General features: G+C 33.6%; 1 protein-coding gene across 9 annotated transcripts; it reads right to left on the reverse strand.

Annotated features, from left to right (window-relative positions):
• Window positions 1-1,966: 1,966 nt before the first annotated feature.
• On the reverse strand, window positions 1,967-13,498 carry LOC115982606 (receptor-like protein EIX2). 9 transcript variants are annotated; one of them, XR_004089676.1, is made up of 6 exons: window positions 10,774-13,498; window positions 10,302-10,374; window positions 9,205-9,461; window positions 8,031-8,149; window positions 5,746-6,033; window positions 3,681-4,325 (listed from the first exon to the last, which is right to left on the reverse strand). XR_004089676.1 is itself a non-coding variant. In XM_031105248.1 (2 exons), exon 1 carries the CDS (start codon window positions 13,400-13,402, stop codon window positions 10,823-10,825), a length of 2,580 nt encoding a protein of 859 aa, XP_030961108.1. In that variant the 5' UTR covers window positions 13,403-13,498; the 3' UTR covers window positions 10,301-10,374; window positions 10,774-10,822. The 9 variants fall into 9 exon arrangements, 1 of the variants encoding a protein (XP_030961108.1); XR_004089674.1 differs by having other exon boundaries at window positions 8,031-8,379; XR_004089675.1 differs by having other exon boundaries at window positions 8,230-9,461.
• Between the last annotated feature and the right edge of the window lie 210 nt (window positions 13,499-13,708).

Raw genomic sequence — 13,708 nt, forward strand, 5'->3', positions numbered from 1 at the left:
AAATCTGTAAATTGAGATTGCATAGATGATTGCACTATAATATATTTAAAAATGAAGTCGCAAAAGCCTGAAGAAAACACACACGATACTCTCTTTGATGAAACAAAAACTAAACTATTAGTCTATGGCAGAAAACCTTGAATCCACGAAGAGTTTCTTGAATCTAAAAAATGATAGGTCTAGAATCCACTAGAGAAAAAAATAGACAGAAGTCTGAATTTTTATTGATAATAAACTATGAAAAACATTTACAGACTTAAGGGTCTATTTAAGGGCTCGTAAAACTTGACAGGAAAAAAAAATATATTCTAAAATAACTCCTAATTAATACCTAACTATTAAACGTGGCAAAGCGGGCGAGTTGAGTCAGGTCAATCGGGTTGCGGGTTGAGTCAGGTCGCAAGTCGGGTCGAGTTGACCCGTATTTTTCAAACAAATTTTTTTTTTGAAATAGATGCAATCTTTCAATTGTTTTTGAGTTCCTTAACTGTGATTAGATTCTCACTGGTGATATTGTTACTAATTACTACTAAACACTTGACTTGATACCCAAATTTGGTGCAACTCTTGTTCTAGTTTTCTACAAACTAATCTTGGTATAATTTTGGATCTATTTAAAGTAGAAGAGAAAATGAAGATGACAAGTAAAGAATGACAAACTATAATGGAGTACATAAGATATTAAGTAAAGAAGAATAAGTAAATATTTTATAAAAATTATACCTCAATCTCAATCTACTAAACGTTGGTAGAAATGGCAAAACGAGCGGGTCAGGTCTAGTTCGGGTTGGGTCAATCGAGTTGCGGGTCAAATGGGCCTGACCCGTTTTGCCCTGTCTACTAATCATAACAGGAACCATATTTAACCTAAAAAACATTAAAAGCATCTAAAAATAAGGAAATAAATCACCTAAATCTAAAATATATAACTTTTTTTACTATTAAAATTAAATAATTACAAAAATTAAATTATAGATTCTGTCCTATATAAAAAAAAAAAAACGGTATTTTGTATTTTGTATTTTTTTTTTTTTTTTTTTTTTTTTTGATAATAGATGCTTGCATCCAAATGTATTAAAAAACAATGATTTTGTGTATTTGTCATAGTTTGTTAATATTATATAGATGCTTATTTAATTACTATTATTATTATTATTATTATTATTATTATTATTATTATTATTGTGGGGCCCAATAGTTTGTGGCCCTGGCCCATTTATTCATTGGGGCCTAAGGCCCGAGCTGAGAAGGGTTATAGCTCAGGATCGGTAATACAAGTACAAGATAGCCTAGGGACACAGCCGAGGACGATTCAGTCCTCGGCATGTTCGAGATCTCACAGGAAGGAAGGGCAAAAGTGGTATAGAAACAGCTTGAGAAAAAATCTAAAATATCTGTGTCAATAGAAAAGGGTACGCTGGAAAGTGTAACGACCAGGGAAAGCTGTCCTTACTGCCATTCAATACTCTGCACCTGACAGAGCTATACTTTACAGCTTTTACAACCACCCCCAACCACTCTGAGTATGGGTTGATAGGACAAGTATCAGTCTTGGAATGCCGATCCTACACGTGGACGAAGGATAAGGAGCACAGGCTAGTATAAAAGGAAAAGTAAGCAAACCAGAGAGGGGGCTAGGAAAAATGGCCAAAAACCAGAGCCTCCAAGCCCGCCTCCAGGAAAAAGACTCCTAGGGCGAGAACGTCTTAGTCATGTATGAACACCACGAAAAACCCACCGTTTGGCGACTAAGGTCTAGCTTTTCAAACCCACGCTCTACAAATGATATTGTTTGGGCCTTTTACGTACGAACCCAACACTGTTACGGGTTGTTACAAATCGTGTCCTTACAATTATTATTATTATTATTATTTTCTTTAACTCTGGCTCCCTAGCTTGAAATCTTGTGTCCATCTTGTGCAAAAGCGTATAAAGCTGGAAGGAGGTTCAAGGCTTCGTTGAGTAAGCTAATCAAGTCAACCTGCAAAAGCTAAAGCAATTATCAATATGCAAGTACCAAAAGATAGGGAAAGAAATCATGGCTAGTTTTTAGCAGACTACAAAAGATTAGTTGGTGCATTGCCCAATTCACTACATGGAATTTTAATTAATAGTGATCATTAAATAATAATAATAATTTTTCTTTTTAATATATATAGGCGAGATTCAATCAAATGACTACTATTTGATAATAAAAAAAACTTTACATTCAATAAAATGATTATAAAAATGATATTTTTGGTCAATATATATACTTACATAATTTTTTTTTTTTTTTTTTTTTTTTTTGCTCAAGAATATTTAAAATTGAATTGAAAATAGTATGACAAGAATACAAAAGAATTGGTAGATTTGTTGTTTTGAAAGAAAAAAAAAAAAAAATCACTGTCGTTTAAGGGCTAGATACTGCTATATATATCTAACACTTGTAATGTGGACTTGTACAACTCGAGAGGACTAAATCACAAAAATCTCCACCACTCACGTGGCTCGTTGCGAAAGCAAACGTACTCTGTATCTCGATTCTCATTTCTCAACACTTTCATTATGATAAATCCCTAGAAATGAAGAAAATTATAACTTTTCTATTAGTCTATTTTAATAAATTTCTCCCGTGTTATCACAATTGGATCTAAAGTTTCTTACAATTTTTACTTTTATTTTTGGTTTAGATCTGTGCAATGTGTGAATTCATTTACATTTTAGTCATAAGAGGGTTCACATAATAGAAAAAAAGAGCGTGTATTTGATGTTAATGTTGAATGTTTATAAGGAGTTTGTTGTTAAAACTGAACCAAGACTTCACTTTGGACGTTAATGTAGGATCTAGTGGTGGCTGTGTGGAGGGAAAATTATTGCATAATCTGGGACTATGATCCCTACCTCTCACCGAGAGGTGGGCCCCATGGTGGGTGGGTGGGACCCACCCCTCTATGAGAGAGAGGGAGCATAGTCTGGAACTATGCAAAACAGCCTTGCTTGGAGAGCTTGGGATTACTCTAGGGTCTATAAATAAGGTACCAAAGTACATGAAATAAGGGAAATCAAATCATAATTCATAATAATAGCAAAAAAAAAAAAAAAAATCATAATTAAGACTGCAATTAAACCCTTAAAAGTTAAAACCCTCAAAACAAATTCGAGTCCGAAAATATGGGCTAGTGGAATCAATTGGCATTAACTTGGTGTCCACGCCACAATACAAAAATCCAGTCCTATGGTTTAAAATATGTTGCATCTGAATGGTGCATTATTGTTTACATGATCTCAATGATACTAAAAACTACAAAAGCAAGCATCCAACTCAACATAGCAACTAAGATAGTATCACATCTCACAGTACACATCCGAAAGAATTAATTGCAAAAGGAAAGCAACCATAACCAATCCCTCAAAAAAGTTGCTAATCCAAACTTTGTGTGTGAAGAAAACTCAAGCATACAGAACTACGTTTTGTTTTTTTTTTGTTTTTTTTTTTTTTTTATATATATATATTTATATATATATATATATATATATATATATATATAACAAGAGTGTTCTGACCTCTTTGAGGATCTGACTATTCTATTGAGTATGTACAGTCCTTCCACCCCACACACACCGGGTAATTACAGGGAGGAATCACTTTGGAGTGGCCCCAAGATCCTAGCAAAATTATATCATGAAGCCTTAAGAAATACTAAACCAACCCCTTAGCATAAAGTAAACTTGAAAGAAAACTTGAGCATAAAGTAGTACAATCTTCATCTAGATGCCATAACTATGTAATTTACAAAGGTTGGCGATTGTAGATTCAAAACAGTTAAATGAAAAATATGATTGCTAACTAATAAACATGGAAAAAGTACACTTGGGTGAGAAGGTGTTGAATAAAATTATGGCTAATCAACATACACGAAGCTCCATCTCCTTTGGTCCTCTTCATACATTGGAGTATATCATGCGTCATCGCTTTAAGTTGCTCATTCTGTAGTCTAACAGCACTTCTTCATTATGAAGTACCCTAGTAAACACCAAAACCCCAATGTTGGGCATTGATCACAGTTCCATCATACCTTGTTATCTTATATGTGTTCTGCACATCAACTCTTGGGTATCCAGGAATGTAATGTATAGTACAGTGGTAGAGTATACTACACCAGGCTAGAAGGCCATGACAGCACCAACATCAATTTCACTTGCACCATCTAAATTTAATCCTTGGCTGGCGCCTGGCTTCCCTGTGTGGCATTTGAGATGGCTTGATATCAAGCTTGTAACAATGAGATCCTGTAATCTTTCGGAGAGTTTAGCACAATTCAATGGCTTTGTTCCAGGTACAACTGTGTTGAACAATCATTAATAGTTAGTACTTAAAACAGGAGAACTCGAACACACATCACACACAATCTCATATATAATCAGAACCAAACAGTGGACATTTTGAATAACTAATTGAAACTTCTTCTATACCAAAACATAAGATGGGTACAGAAAACCCAAAACAATGTGTTGTACATATAGTTTTTCCTCTTTTTTCTATTCACAAGTTGTTATCATAAAAATTAAAATGCCATAAATTGCATTCTAACTTCATGTGTTTTCATGTTTAATTAGGCCAAAAATGGCATTGCTTAGCTATGTTAATAGTGACATAAGTAAAAACAATCCATTGTTGATAATTTGAAGAAAAAGTAACCATGAAAAAAATAATTATAATAATAATAAAAAGAACATATCAAATACAAGGAAGAGCAGTTCAAGTATTATTGAAGACAGCAAGGTCGACAAGAAAAATCAAATGAAAGTGTTAGATGATGGAAATGTCAAGAGAGCCTTTGCACCACAAGATACATGGTCATGTATATCGAACTAAGTGCGGCAAACAAGACGCAAAAATGTTGCTTCCAAAGGATATCTATGGCATTTCACAATTGTAGGACAAGCAAGCAACTCAGCAGAAGACAACAACATAGATTTCTTGATTTTGATGTTTTCCTGTAATATGAAATTTATCCAAATTCAACCTGTACCTATAATCTAGTACAATAAACAAAACTAATAGTCTTGCAGAAAATCTAGGTGCAGAAAAACTTCTAATTTGATTCCAACTGGAGCTATTATCATTACAAAAATATAAAATCAACAGTTCATCTAAGAATATTATTTTAGAAGGAAAAAGTTAAAAAGTGTAGAACTACCTATGAATCACATCACAAACACAAACATGATTTCAAGAAAGACCTTATAGAAGCTAAAGATAATGGATATAGCATTAGATACCCCAACAAACTCACAGTAGGCATTCTAGAAAATAATTAAATACTCCTTGAATATGCCTTCCATAAAATCAATTTAAGTATCCCCAAGAAATCTTTCTCTCCCCTCCCCTCCCCTCCCCCACCCCTGACGGCCACCATTCCATTTCCCACATTTTGTTGCCCAATTGCATATTTCTTTTGCCGACACTTCAATTCAAAAGTGATTGGATGTTAAAGTTAAGTCATTAACTCTGCTTGAATAACTTTAAACTTTTTAAATAACTAAATTTGTTCAAGGAAACTAGCAAAGAAGCTAAGGTAATCAATGGAACAAATCAAAAGATCTTTCCCTCAAATCAAGATCATCCCACTACTTCAAACATAGAAAGGATGGGTCATAATAAAATTCTAAGATCCTAAACATCTCAAGATGCACTCACACAACTTCAAGCTCATAATACAACATTGGAAAAAGTTTCCAGATTGCAAATAGAACCCTTACCAGGACAGTTAGTAGGTTGGCCATTCTTGCAAACAGCAAAACCCAGGCCACTCCAACGAGGAGCAGCTATTGGTTGTTGAGGCAATTCATGTGCATCACCTATCCTTTTAGTATCAGGAATAAGAATTTCATCCATAGTCATGGAGAAACTTTTAATCTGAGCATGGACATTTTCTTAGAGTTGGCTCTGTTGATCAGCAAAAGAGGCTTTACTAGCCATTCTAGGATCTCCTCTGCATCTGCCTCATCAGCATTCCATCCCAAACGGTTGTAGCTGGATGTTCAAGTCTGTCATGAGAAAAAATTTGGGATTAGAGGACACCCAATGAAGCCGTACCATGAGCGACAAAGGTAATATAAATTCACATGAAGCCAAGTGGCAAAGTAGGGAACAAACAAAGGTTGTATTATTTACTTGGTGATAAAATTCAAATAATAGTAGAAGTTCAAAACTTGACATAACTTGATTTTAATGTTTGCTTGACTTCCATCCAAGTTTTAGCTTCTTTGATCTTGTGCATCTACACAAAATGCAAGACATGATTTAAAAGTTCACTCTTGGCTTGATCTATCAACAAGTTAAAAGAAATTTTAGCTTTGTTAAAGTACTTGACGTAGATACACAAGATCAAAGAAGCTAAAACTTGGATGGAAGTCAGGCAATAATTAAAATCAAGTTATGTCAAGTTTTGAACTATTATTTGAGTTTTATCAACTCGCAAATAGTACAACTTTTGGGTTGATATTTAGAAACTTGAAAACCAAAGATAGGCTCAAAATATAAATTAATTAGTGGTCATATAAACCTAAAATACCTAATTATTATAGTAATGCACTCACTTCTAACTTTAAAAACCACCAAGATAGGAACTAAAAATTAGTAGGTGCCTCTATGAATGTTATATGCTAAGGTTTTGTTTGTTTTGGCTTAGAAATATTAGCTTCTTTTCACCATCATCTTATGTAAATCTTTTTAATGCCTCACTTTTTCTAAGAATAGCTGTACTGTTCTAAGCTTATTCTTTAACAAAGTAAGGCAGTCAAAATAAGCTCATTCAAACACACTCATAAAAATTTATTCAATTTTACTTTGTGAACATATTTATTCACTTATTACAAAAGGAGCTTAGGATTTTGATTATTAAAATGGGTTATCCTCAAAGTTATACTAGGCTAAAAGGGTATGACAGTACCAACATCAGCTTCACCATCTAAACATATACCTTGGCTGGCTTCCTACTGAAGTATTTCACCATCAAGCTTGTAAACAATGAGATCCTTTAGTCTTTTAGAGCAGCACAATTGAATGATGTGCAAAAAAATCATTAGTAATTGTTACTTTAATGGGAAAACTAGAGCACACCCACAAGCTCTTAAGTAATCAGAACCAAATGTGGAAATTTTGTAATAATTATATGAGACTTCTTCTGTACCTAAACAGAAGATAGGTACTAAAAACCCAAATAATGCAGTTATGGTCAAAAAGAATATGTGTTGTACATATAAACCTTTCTCTTTTATTATCTTCAAAAATTCATAAGTTTTATTATAAAAATTAAAATGCCATAAATTGCATTCTAACTTCATGTGTTTTCTACATGTAGGCTGAAAAGGGCATTGCTTAGCTATGTTAATTGTGGCATAAGTAAAAACAGTTCATTGTTGACAATTTGATAAAAAAAAACAAAACTAACCATGAAAAAAAGCAACTTATTAAATACAAGGAGGAGAATTTCTATAATTATTGAAGACAGCAAGGTCAACAAGAAAAATCAAATGAAACTGTCAGATGATGGAAATGTCGAGAGCCTCTGCACCACAAAATTCAGAAGAGAGTGGTGATACATGATCATGTATATCAAACTAAGTGTAGCAGACAACGCAAAGCAATATTGCCACCAAAGGAAACCTAAGGAATTTAACAATTGTTGGACAAGCAACTCAACAAAGGACAACAATACAGATTTCTGGATTTTGATGTTTTCCTGTAATACAAAATTTATCCAAGCTGAACAAGTACATATACTCTAGTACATTAAGCAAAAACTAATAGTCTTGCAATCAATTCTGGGTGTAGAAACATTCTAATTTGTATGCGCAATTGTAATGAATTTTGTAACAATCAAACATATTTGACAGCTGTGTATTAGAACAGGCACCCAGTTAAAGCCTTCTCATCCAACCTCTGATGTGGCAAGGGTTGATTTGATGTTATTGAGAAATATATTTAGGAAAAAGTTTGAAACATTAACCATATAATTAAAAGAAAACCGATTAGCTCTTACCACATAAGGAGATTAAACTGGAGGGCATAAGTCTAGCTTCGAGGACATCCTTGTACTTCTAGAGATATTGATCCCCTTTTTTTCCCACATATCCATGTATTTGTTAGCCATCAACGTGCCTTCCAAGTAGTAAAATGAGAATTGATCACAATCTAGCACTTTCTTGCAGTAAAATAATTTGAACCTCTATATATGTTACCTCCAATACAACGACTTCCAATCAAGGCCCTATCGAATATCAATCAAAACTGAGAACTTCCCATAACCTTTATAATCAATTTGGTTTCCAAAGTTTCAACCCAAATAATGTCATGTTTTAGGGTACAAACTAGTTGAATTCCTTGTTTAGCTGCAATAAGAATGGCATTCAAAAAAGAACAAATACTATTTTAGATTTAGAGCTTTAACTTCAATGAAAAGAAGCCAAGAGATATTCTAGAAGGTATTAGCAGCATCAAAGCTTGCAAGTAATCTTTTTGTTTTATTGATAAGTTACACGTATGAGTGGGTCATGAACCCCAATCTCATCTGCCACCTTGTTCTTAAGAAAGGGGAAATACTCATTCGCAACATTGAAGTTTGCAAGAAATCTAACAAATAGAGCATATTATCTTTCCAATATATATATATATATATATATATAAAATCACCAGTTCATCTAAGAATATTAATTTAGAAGAAAAAATGTTAAAAAGTATAGAACGAATCACATCACAAACACAAAAACATGATTTCAAGAAAGGCCTTATAGAAGCTAGAGATAACAAACTCCCAATAGGTATTCTGGAAATAGTAATTAAAAACTCATTGAAGATGCCTTTCCATAAAATCAATTTAAGTATCCCCAAGACATCTTCCCCTCCACTTCGCTATCCAAATGTAGATTTCTTTTGTTGACACATCAATTCAAAAGTGATTGGATGTTGACTTCAACTCTACTTGAATAAATTTAAATATTTTAAATAATTAAATTCGTTTAAGGAAACAATTAAAGAAGTTAGGGTAATCAATGGACAAATCAAAAGATCATTCCTTCGAATCAATATAATCCCCTTACTTCAAGGTTAAGCCACAAGAAAATTCAAAGATCCCGAACATCTCAAGTTACACTCACACAACTTCAAGCTCATAATGCAACATTGGAAAGGGTTTTTTGTTACAAATAGAATCTTACCAGGACAGTCCATAGGTTGGCCATTCCTGCCAACAGCAAAACCAAGGCCACTCTGACAAGGAGCAGCTATTGGTTGTGGAGGTAGTTCTTGTGCCTAACCTATCCTTCTAGTATAAGGCAGAAGAATTTCATTTATACACATGGAGAAACTTTTAATCTGAGCATGAATGTTTTCTTGGACCTGAATCTGTTGATTAGTAAGAGAGGCTTTACAAGCCATTTCATTGAACTCCTCTGCTTTTGCCTCATCAGCATCCCTTCCCAAACAGTTAATGAGAAAAAAATTGAGATTAAAGGTCAACCAATGAAGTAGTACACTGAATGACAAAGGTAGCATAAATTCACATGAAGCCAAGTTATGTCACATCTACTATTATTTGGCTTTTATCACCTTGCAAGTAATACAACTTTTTCAGTAATTAAGATTTAAGAAGTTTTGAAGCCAAAATAGGCACAATATATATATATATATATATATATTTAATAGTGGTGATCCAACCTAAAATTCTTAATCATTATACTACATTCACTTCTATCTTTAAATCCCATAGAGATAGGAACTAGAAAATAGTTGATGCCTAACCTTATATACTAAGGTTCTGTTTGTTTTAGATTAAAATGTAAATTTAATTTCAACAAACAACTTATGTAAAGCTTTTTAAGGTCATCCAAACACAATCTCAATGATAATTTACCACTTCTTTCAAGTAAATTTAAAATAAAAAATAAATAAAAATAAAAATCCTTAACTAATGCATGCACTTATTACAAATAGATCTGACACAATTTATGACAATTGATAGGGTTGAAACTTAGGGAATAGTCTTTTATTATTATTATTATTATTATTATTATTATTGGTATATTATGCATTCATTAAGTTTTGAATCAAAACCTTACCCTCTATCGCATTATTATGGAAGAGGAAGTCATTTGAGGTAGATATCATTGTTATGGTAAATTTGCTTTAATTAATTTGACCATAACATCATCATCCTTAGTGAAACTGGCCAATACCAATAGCCGCGATAACAAACAAGATAATTCAGAGGTAACAAACAAGATAATTCAGACAATAAAGTCATAGTTACACTGACCTGGTATATAGAAACAATTTATTTATTCTGCTTCTAATTGTAATTGATCTTGGATTGCAAGAGTCTTCACAGCCTGTGAATATTTTTTGCAAAAGAGCAAAAGGTCATACAAAAGCACAAAAAAAAGAAGTAGAAGAAGATAAGAAAGCATAGCATAAATGAAAGAAAGTTTTAAACTCTATGACTAATATTGTTATCAAAAACCCAACTCAATTCAATAACAATCATAGATTTGGCTCAGTTAAGTAGAGTTTGTTGGTTCCGAAGTGAGAAACCCATTTTTGAAATAGGGAACATAATTTTCAGTAAACCTATTATGTCATAAACCAAGACTAAAGTTATGTCATATTTGTGAAATAAAAACCAAATGACTTTCACATTTATCTATGAATTAAACTGTATATCCAAAGTAGTTGACTACAAAATTAACATAAAAGAAAAAATATTAAAGACATATAACTTGAATCAATACCTTTTGGCTAGATGACGATGCCTCACTTACTATGGTAGACTCTTAGCTTTTACAATAAATTCATCTTCCTCATTGTAGTCTCATAAATCCAATCCTTTATTTCATCTACAAATCTAAAATAAGCATCCCTCCAAGTCCTAATAAAGAAGAGAGCTCCACAAATTGCCCAAAAGCCAGTTGTGAATCCAACTCCCATACTAATGTAGAAGCTGGAGTTTTTAGAATCATCTTCAACACTGCCAATTGGTGATCTATTCAATGATTGTTCCTCAATTGTGCAACTTTTTGGAAGAGGATCACCACATAACTGAGGATTTCCAATGTACCTAAGGGCATCAAATGATTGAAGCTGGGTGCTTGAAGGAATTCTACCCGAGAGGTTGTTGTATGACAAGTCCAAGAGACTAAGAAATGTCAAATTAGACATGCTTGGAGGAATTTTACCTGATAAATGATTTCGTGAGAGATCAACTGACTCTAAATCTTTCATACTCCCAATTTTTTCTGGTATCTCTCCCATCAAATGATTTCGAGACAAATTCAAAAAACGTAACTTGGAAAGATTTGAAATTTCTGTAGGGATTGATCCAGACAAGTTGTTACTTGAAAGGTCAATGAGCCTAACTAATTTAAGGTTCTCTTTGTATTCCATTTCTTTCCCTTTGGGACCTAACTGAACATTCTCAACATAGGATGCTTGCATATTCCAATATATAAAGGACACAAAATAAGAAAATGAATTATCATAGGAATCTGGTAATGCCATGGCGCTAATATTTTTCAAGCAGTTTGGTATGGATCCTGATAGGCTATTATTGGCAAGATCCAATACTCTAAGAGAAGATAGTTGGCATATTTGTTGAGGTATATAACCCTTGATTTCACTTGATCTTAGACGGAGAACTAAAAGATTTGTCATTTCTCCAATCCATAGTGGTATGATGGACAAATGATTATCACCTATATCAATGAGCCTCAAATTTAAGCACTTTTTCAACGATGAAGGAATATCTCCATAGATGCTATTATTTTGTAAACACAATGATTGGAGGTTAACTAAAGCCCCCATGGAGTAGGGAATTCTACCTACTAGATTATTGCTACCTAAGTTAAGATGGATCAAAGACTGCCAATACTTCCAGCAGTGAGAAAGTTCTCCTGATAAGAGATTGTTTGATGTGTCTAAAACCTCTAATTTATTCTTTCTAATTTTCTTTTGGCATAAGAAAGTAGAAATGGGTCCATAAAATGAGTTGTTAGCTATATTGAGCTCTTTGACAGTATGACTCAAAAAAATGTCTGATACATCACATTCTATGCGGTTGTTAGAGAGATTGATAACTGTAATGTTTGAAGTCCAATTCCAGAACCAACCCGGAACTTTGCCTGAAATTCCTGACATGGACATCTCTAAAACACTGAGGAATCTTTGTGATTGTAGCCATGAAGGAAAATTAGGACCTATCTTAATTGAGCTGATGTAGGCATATTCTAGTTGGAAGGGGGGAACCCAATTGGAATTGACATTAAAGGACAAACCTGCTTCAGACATATCAAGTTCCTTTAATTTTGAGAGTTTTCTGAAATGCCCTTCATCTACTATACCTGTTAAAGAATTTTTTCCGACATACAAATTCTCTAACCTAGAGAGAAGCCCAAGACTCTTTGGAATGGTGCCATTCAATTGATTGTGGTCTAGTAATAATACTCTCATACGAGATAAATTCCCAAAGGAAGAAGGTATAGGACCATTTAAAGAATTAAGTCCAAGATCAAGATATTCTAATTTCTCTAAATTGAAAATGCTAGGCAGTATATTGCCTTTCAAAGAACTGTTGTACAGGTCAAGCCTTAAGAGGCTTGTACTGAGATTAGAGAACCAATTAGGTATCTCATGATTGAAATGATTTTTAGAAAGATCAAGGACTTGAAGAGACGTGAAATTGACAAATCCAAGAGATGGATTCAGGCTATCAAGCTGACAATTATACAAGTCTAGCTCCGAAAGAGATGGGAACTTACTCATTATTTGAAGCCAATCAACTTCTCTATGAAGGTCAGAGTAGCCGAGGTTAAGGTATTGAATGGCAGAGAGACCAGACATCCAATGAAGGTTATCTACATAGAGGTCAGAATTATTTCTAAGAGACAGATAGCGAAGGCTTGAAAGGTTCCCAAGCTGATGAGGAATGAGTCCACTGAAGTTAGCTCTTGAGAGGTCAAGATGTGTGAGACTGAACATTGAACCAAGGAAAATTGGAATACGAGTACAATTAAAGTCATTGTAACTCAAATCCAAGTAATTCAAATGCTCTAATTGAAGCAACGAACCACTAATCTCACCACCTAACCTCGAATGATTGAGGTGGAGCTCAGAGACTCGGCCAATTTTCTTGTCACAGAAAACTCTGTCCCATAGACAGCAATCTTTATGGTCAGACCAGGATGAGAGGACGTGCTCATGATCAGTGAAAGCACGTTTGAGAGTTAGAAGGGCTTGCTTGTCTTTTTCATTGCAAGAGACATTTGAGTTTGACTCTGCTTTGAAGAAGAAGAGGCTTAAACTGAAGGCAATGGGAAAGAACCATATTAAGAAAAGCACATGAAGAGTTGCAAAAGAGGCACCCATAGTAACGGAGGAAAAGTTTGAAGGAAGAAAAGTTGAAGTGAGTATATAGAAATTAGCTCTTCATATTATATAGTGATTCTTCAAGCCCTTTCTCATTTTTCTTATAATTATATTATTTTAATAAAAACCTTGACTTGTTGACTAGTGTTTTATAGTATTTTAAGCCAAACCCACAAGGATCAATACTAACCATACACAAGTGATGAGATGAGGTGTTAGGTTCATTTGAGAACTGTCTTTCTCATAACAATGTAGAGATTTTCCATCAATATCATAATCATCTTGAATTTGAATTATTGACTTTTT

Source organism: Quercus lobata, chromosome 3, assembly GCF_001633185.2.
Source record: "Quercus lobata isolate SW786 chromosome 3, ValleyOak3.0 Primary Assembly, whole genome shotgun sequence".
Lineage (NCBI taxonomy): Eukaryota > Viridiplantae > Streptophyta > Magnoliopsida > Fagales > Fagaceae > Quercus > Quercus lobata.

What these genes read in the sequence shown, in the direction of transcription:
- LOC115982606 (XM_031105248.1), bottom strand. Translation starts at nt 13,402, where the DNA reads ATGGGTGCCTCTTTTGCAACTCTTCATGTGCTTTTCTTAATATGGTTC.